The sequence below is a fragment of the Volvox carteri genome, assembly GCF_000143455.1.
Source record: "Volvox carteri f. nagariensis unplaced genomic scaffold VOLCAscaffold_73, whole genome shotgun sequence".
In the NCBI taxonomy this organism is placed as follows: domain Eukaryota; kingdom Viridiplantae; phylum Chlorophyta; class Chlorophyceae; order Chlamydomonadales; family Volvocaceae; genus Volvox; species Volvox carteri.
Window position 1 is genome coordinate 202,538 of NW_003307616.1, and position 6,923 is coordinate 209,460.

Genomic DNA, 6,923 nt, shown 5'->3' on the forward strand with positions numbered 1-6,923 from the left:
TTGCCAGCCTTCTCTCTAAAATTATCTTCCTGGACAAACCGTCGTAAGGACTTTATTAGGCACCGTCAGCACAAATAGTGGGAAACCAGCTATCTTTGTCAGAGGATAGAAAGCTATTGTACATAGGCACCGTAGATAGCAGATACTGAGCACAAATGGACGTTGATATGGAGCAGGCGGAGCTTGCAGCTGCGGGGTCGGCTAAAGAAACGACGCCGGCGCCAGAGGCCGCCCCTGCAGGTAAGTGGAGCGCAAAGAGGGAGGACATGCCTATTATACTTGTGTTGTCCAACATTTCACTCCGGACCGCAGCAGCGCCCCCAAACCCGGACCTCGAAGCATACAATCAACGCTGGCAGACCGTCCAGGCAGATCCGCAAGACTTCACTTCCTGGACTTCCTTATTGACTACCGCAGATCGTTTGGTGAGGCATGCGGGTGTGGTGCAGCTCGTGTGTCGAGGCTCTAGTATGCTGCGTGGGTGGGGTGATGGACTGGAACCTGACCCAACAGGAACAGCCACGTGGTCATTGTACTTCCATCGCAGGACGACATCGAAAAAGTCCGTTCTGCCTACGATGCGTTTTTCGCGGAGTATCCACTCTGTTACGGTTACTGGAAGAAGTACGCAGATGCGGAGGTGCGACACCAGAATTCCGACATGGCAGCACACGTGTACGAACGTGGTGTTGCAGCGACCCCCTACAGCTCTGAATTGTGGGCACACTACGCCACCTTTAAAAAAGGTCTTCCTGATGCGACAGCGGATGATGTCCGAAGGTGCGCATGAGGGCATGGGCAAGCCGGAACGGTGGGATGCGGCGAGTGGGGGCATGCGGCGGTTCACAGCAAAGCGCATGGAGTTTTCTAAATTTTACTTTCATAGCAGTTGGCGGGGTTGAGCTTTCCCACCTGGATTTCGACTGGACAGCAGAGGGCTAGGGTTAGCCCTACGACCACGCGTGACACTGCCTGCCAGCCTCCACTCCACGTTACACTGCATCTGTCTTCTAAGCCACGGTTGCGGATGGTGCGCACACGTCTGCAGCAATCCCGGCAGAGATCCCTCCTCCTGGGGGGAACCCTCTTACCGTAATGGCCCTGCCCGATCCGGAACACAGCGCCCTCACCTACCTCATGAACCTGCTTCACCCTGTCCCATCTATCTGCGTGCGACCAGCGTCTTCGAGCGCGGTTTAGCATATGTGGGCACTGACTACAACAGCCAGACGCTGTGGGATAAGTACTTTGCGTTCGAGCAGGAGCGCGGCAGCACGATGCACATTGCATCGCTGTACAGCCGCGTATTGGCTTGTCCAGTGCGGGATCTGGACCGGTACTACACCAGGTAAGGGCTAAAACCCTAAGTTACCAGCGGCATGGCTGCCTCTTTGCGTGTGTGTAGATAACATTAGCGGGGCTGTGGCAAGCCTGGCTTGGAGTAAAGGGAGGTCCCTAGCGCCACGAAGTGGCCTGTTCCCACTTGTTTCGTTGACTGCTATTCTGTGGTTGTCGTCGTGGAGCACATGGCTGATGCAGTACGCTTTGGCTGAAAACGTGCATTTGCAAACCGGCTTCCAGAGCCGGTGCATGAAGCCGTCGCGAAAACCTGGGAGGCGTCGCGCCCCTGCACGCGCACGGCTTGGACGAATGTCAACAACCACGTGATTCTTAATATCTTGTACCGCTCCAAATCTTACTCGAATCGAAACTCCTGCATTATCCACTTTATTTGTCCTGCCCGCATCATGCCGACCAGCTTCAAGAACTACATTCATCCATTGGCAGCGGCCCAGATCGTGCAGCCCAATGATTACGACTCCATCCGGTTGCGCCTGGAGTCGGAGCGCGCGGCCGAGCAGGCTAAGGCAGCAGAGGCCGCCAAAGCAGTGGCGGAGGCTAAGGCAGCCGAAGCAGCCAAAGCAGCGGCGGACGCCAAGATCAAAGCCGACGCGGAGGCTGCTGCTGCGGCAGAGGCAAAGGCAGAGGCGGCTGGAGAAGCAGTAATGGAGGAAATAAAGACAGAGGACGCGCCCGTCGACATTAAGGCTGAGGGAAAGTCTGGAAGCGAGGAGGGCAAGGCTACGGAGACCACCGCCGATGTTGCCATGGAGTCTGCTGCCTCTGGGGTTATCAAGGTCAAGGAGGAGGATGAAGTGCCTGCGGCGAACGGCGACGTGGACCAGCCAATGGAGGAAGCGAAGCAGGAGGCGGCGGCGGCAGCTGTCCCTGACGCAGCTGCGGAAGCAGATACTACAGCTCCTGCGTCAGCAGCATCCGAAGGGCAGGAGCAGGGGGCGGATGGCGTTATCACCGAAGCTGAGGACAAAGATGCCGGCGAGGCAGCGGCAGTGCCGGAGACCGCCCCTGCGGCCCCTCCTGCCGTGGCAGCCTCAGAACCCGCTGAGCCGCCGAAGCCTGAGCCGATCGTAGTCACAGACGAGGAGATCAAGCAGGTTTGGGTACGGAAGCAAGACGGGTTGTATGAGCAGACGAAGCAGGAGCTGCTGCGCCGCAAGCCCTTCGAGGATGCTGCGCGGCGGCCGTACTTCCACATCAAGCCGCTTGATGGCGTGCAGCTTTTCAACTGGATTCGCTACCTAGACTACGTCGAGGGCCGCAGTGACTATACGGCTACCGTTACCCTGTACGAGCGCTGTCTTGTGGCTTGTGCAAACTATCCAGGTGGGAAGCAATGCCGGGTAGTTTCGGAAAAATGAAGATTTTTCAGGAAGGAGGATGTAGATGGGGAGGTAGGCAGTAAGGTAGTAGGCCTTGGAAGCTGCGACCTGCTGTGTGCAGGTTAGCGTAGTGTGTTCCGCCTGAATCTATGCGGGTGCTGATGGAAACGCGGCTTCGGCCATGGAGGGCCCGCGCCGGTCCTTTGCTCGCGCAGCGTTTGCGTGCGGCCGCGGCCTCGCAGTGGGCCTCTCGTGTTGTGCAGGTTTGCAGGCTTCACTTGCCGTGCAGCTGAGCCAGAGCGCACGGCTTCATACCGGTCGTCGCCAGCGCACGAGAGCGGCGCCGCACAGTCACGGAAGCGGCCTCATCCTGACAGTCACCTGCGACCCTTCATAGTGCAGGCCAGCTGCCGCATAGGGCTATGGCGCGCTCAACGCGTAATCCCTGTCACATGGCCGAGGATGTTTGGCTGGGTTGGTTTACTTTGCTGCAACTGCTGCCGTTGCCATCTCGGTCCGGATCCTCGGCCGGGCCTGATTAGCGCTGATTGGCGGCAGAGCTCGCTGTCTTGTGTTGGCCTGCAGGCTGACCTCCTGGCGGGTCCCTCGAGGGGTCCCCCGGCGAACCAAAGTGCGCGCGACAACAAAGCCAGCCAGGCCCCATACATGCGGTATGCACGCAGATTGCTGCTGCTGATGCTGCACCGCTGCTCCTGCCATTGCTATTGTCGCTGCTGCATCTTGCATCCTTACCTTTTGCACCCCAAGTTACGTCAGTTACGGTCCCCTGCGCATGGTCCCCCATGATGTCCCGACGTCCCCTGGGGTCTTGTAATGTCAGCTTGTTTGTTGACCTCGGGGCGGCAGCCTTCAGCAGCAACAGCAGACACAGCGGAAGCCGGTGTTCTTGTAACATGCACCACGTACAGCCATTATGAATGAAAGCTTGCGGCTGCCGCGCGCACTTACTCCTTCCGGTATGTGCCCTGCCATGGCCCCGGGTGCGCACCAGAGGTGAGTCCCGGGCATCGCACCTTCGGGGCGCTTCTCCTGCTCTATGCTGCTCTTTCCGCCCCACTTGGGCAAGTGCCTGAGTCGCGTAAGCTTAATCGCTGCCTGGGCCCCCCTCCCTGCCCCCATGCCCTCCCTGCCCCCATGCCATCGCTACCGTGTGGCGTCGGCGGCGTCTACCTCCGCGACCTCATCACACTTCCACATGCGCACAGAGTTCTGGCAACGCTACGTGCGCTACCTGGAGCGGACTGATCCACAGGCAGCCAAGCCGGCGCTTGAGCGTGCAGTGATGGGCTTTTGCAAACGGCGGCCGGAGATTCATCTCTTTGCAGCGCATTTCGACGAGCGGCATGGCGACGTGGAGGGTGCTCGCGCACGCTACAAGCAACTGTTGAACAGCGTGGCGCCTCGCCTCCTTGAGGCGGTTACAGCAGCCGCCAATTTTGAGCGACGGCAGGTGGGTGGTTGCTGCTTTACACCGATGGCTACCTAAGGTGTTTGCTGTTTCGCCTGGGTGGCTGTCTACCTTGGGACTTGTACGGAAGAAGGGCAGGCCTTCGCGGGTGCCACTAGCCATCAAGGGAAAGATCGCGTGCAGATGTTATCCTCGTTGTCCTTGTGGGGCATCAGACGGCATCAGGTTGGCCTCTATTAGCGGGGCAGGTGAACAGGGGGCAGCCCACACCTTCCAACCCTGGTTTGGTAAGCATGCTGAGGTGAAGGCTTCCAAACTGTGCTTCCATGCGTCCTAACCGCAGCTTCTGATGTCATAAGTAACCGCATCAACTTCTCGTCCTCACGTGCGTATCCACGTGAATGCCTTGTGTGCCTTGTTTGCGGCTTCGTTGACCCCAGGGCAACCTAGAGGCTGCGTGCCACTACCTGTCGGAACTGATGAACGAGGAGAAGGCAAAGGAAAGCTCGCGCATCTACCCCTTCCTAGCAATCCATTACGCGCATTTCCTACGCCGCAACACGGGAGACCTGGCGGCGGCGCGCAAGGTGTGACGGGGAGTTGGTGGTGGACTAGGCCCGATCAAATGCACGGGAACTGCCAGAGTGTCTCGGTCGTTGCCGCGGGACTCTTGCTGCTGCTGCTGCTGCTGCTTTATGCCTTGTTGCTAGGGCTCGTTGTCCGAGCAGGGCCTGCCACTGCTCCGGAGGCCACAAGTAACGCTCGATAGAGGAGGTTTCTTCCTAATAAAGGCCTGAGATATTCCGTAGTACCTGCCAATCCCGGTGGTCACAGAACTGTTACGCTTGTATCCGGTTTAATTCACAGTTGCTGGTAGTTTCTTGGGCACGTTGCCACGCCTCCTGCGTGGACGCTGCAGCAACAACCAGAAATCGCTCTTATCACCTGTGATCTCCGAAACAGAGACCTGCCCTTGCACCTCGGTGCTTTCCGATGTGTCACCAGGTTCTGGACGACGCGTTGCAGCAATGCCCAGGCGTCCGCAGCTTGTGGGAGGCAGCTATACACTTTGAAGAGTTAGTTGGCGGGGCAGAGGCTGTGTCACGAGCGCTGGACTTGTACAACAGGTGTACAGGCTCGCCACCGGAGGGCGCGGTGGCTGCAACGGCAGCAGGGCGGTGCTTGCCCGAGCGCGACCGGGAAGAGCTATCAGCACGGTCAGTAGACTTCGCGGACATGTACGGCACGATTGACCAGGTCAAGGTGGTCTCGGCGCGCCACGCGCAGCGCTTTATGTTGCCAACGACGGTGACGGCGGAAGCGCGTGCCGCCGCCAGTGCCAAGCGAGTAGCGGAGGCGTCAGCTGGGGCCCCGGCGGCAAAGACGGCTCGTCCTGAAGGCGCCACCACAGCCTCTGGGTCCGCTGCGGTGGCAGTGCCTCCGCCCCCGCCCATGATGGCACCTGCCGCCGCGGCAGGGTATTACCCACCTGGCCCTCCTGCTGCTGCAGCAGCAGCAGCAGCGGCGGCATATTCATCATACTACGGGTACGGGCAGTACCAGGCTGCGCCACAGTATCAGGGATACGGGGCATATCCTGGGTACGGTTACTGAGCAGGAAATGCGTTAAGCAGTTGAAAACGCAGCAGGGGGGTACTGACTTGGACGGTGGACGGTGAACAGAATGTCAAAAGGTGCTGGCTACTGCATATCGTTGTCACCGCAATTTGCGTATGAATTATGTACATGGTGCATTGTGGACCTTATGATTGAGTACGGTGGAGCGTACGGCATGGCGATGGCTTTGTTTTTCCCTGCTGCGCTTGTGGAGCAGTATGTCGCAGGCGGTCTCCTCTGGGGGCAAGCAGGTCATGAGCGAAGCGGCGTTTCGCGGTTTAAGGTGGAACATAGCGCCTAGGTTCTTGGCTTCAGCCAAGTGGATGGTTGGGGTGGGGGCGCGGCATGGTGTGCGATGAACCAGCCGCAGGCGGCTATCCAGCATCTGGGTCGCTCGTGATGTGAGGCGGGAGGCGAAGGTCCTAAGGCGATGTGTGCTGCGGGAAGGCGATTGTGCTGAGCAGTTTTAATGTGTTCAGTGTCTGTGGCGATGTTTTGTTCTGTTCTGTACCGTATGTACCTCTGTCGTCGTCGTCAGCAGCACACGGCTATGAATACGTGTTATTCATGCTCTTATGCATCCGTAGAGGTTTAGAGGAAGGTCAACTTGGCACGCAACGGCTGTACCTTGGCTCAGGAACGGTACCTAGTTGCTGTGTTCTTAAACACATGGCAGATAGCCTCATGGTGTCAAGAGAGTTTTCAAAGATCCCGGCACTGCACGCGATTCTACTACTATAGAACCATCGGTAGCTGTGCTGCCGCCAGCTGCGAAGAGACAAACACCTCCAGGAAGACACACGCAAACCAGCGTGGCTATCTTGCCTTTTGGGGAAACGCCACACCTGCTATTTCCCCTATGGGTACTTGGCCTAAATCAACGGGTCGGCGCAATTTGGTCGGTCGGGGATTTAGGGGATGGGGAAGTCGACAAAACAGCAAACTCACATGACATTTATGCTATGCCTCTCAAAGTGCTTGTTCGGCAAGTTTCGCTTCGTTTCCGCCATCTATCGGCTAGATATGCCGTAGCACGATTTCAAGTCGGGGCCAGGTGCCATATCAGATATGATGGCTGTATTTTTATTATCATGTTATTGTAACGTGAATTAGCTGGTAGGTGATTTTGCACATTTACATCGTGTTTCATCACTGATACAGTGAAGGACCGCTACAGTAGCGATCCTTCGCGCCAG

The 6,923-nt window shown here is 57.9% G+C and overlaps 1 protein-coding gene across 1 annotated transcript; it reads left to right on the forward strand.

Moving 5' to 3' along the window:
- Window positions 1–37: 37 nt before the first annotated feature.
- On the forward strand, window positions 38–6,305 carry VOLCADRAFT_107666 (uncharacterized protein). Its single transcript, XM_002957363.1, has 8 exons — window positions 38–240; window positions 313–425; window positions 520–780; window positions 1,181–1,348; window positions 1,760–2,685; window positions 3,908–4,152; window positions 4,551–4,697; window positions 5,116–6,305. The coding sequence occupies exons 3-8, from the start codon at window positions 662–664 to the stop codon at window positions 5,722–5,724; spliced, it is 2,214 nt and encodes a 737-aa protein (XP_002957409.1). The 5' UTR covers window positions 38–240; window positions 313–425; window positions 520–661; the 3' UTR covers window positions 5,725–6,305.
- Window positions 6,306–6,923: the final 618 nt, after the last annotated feature.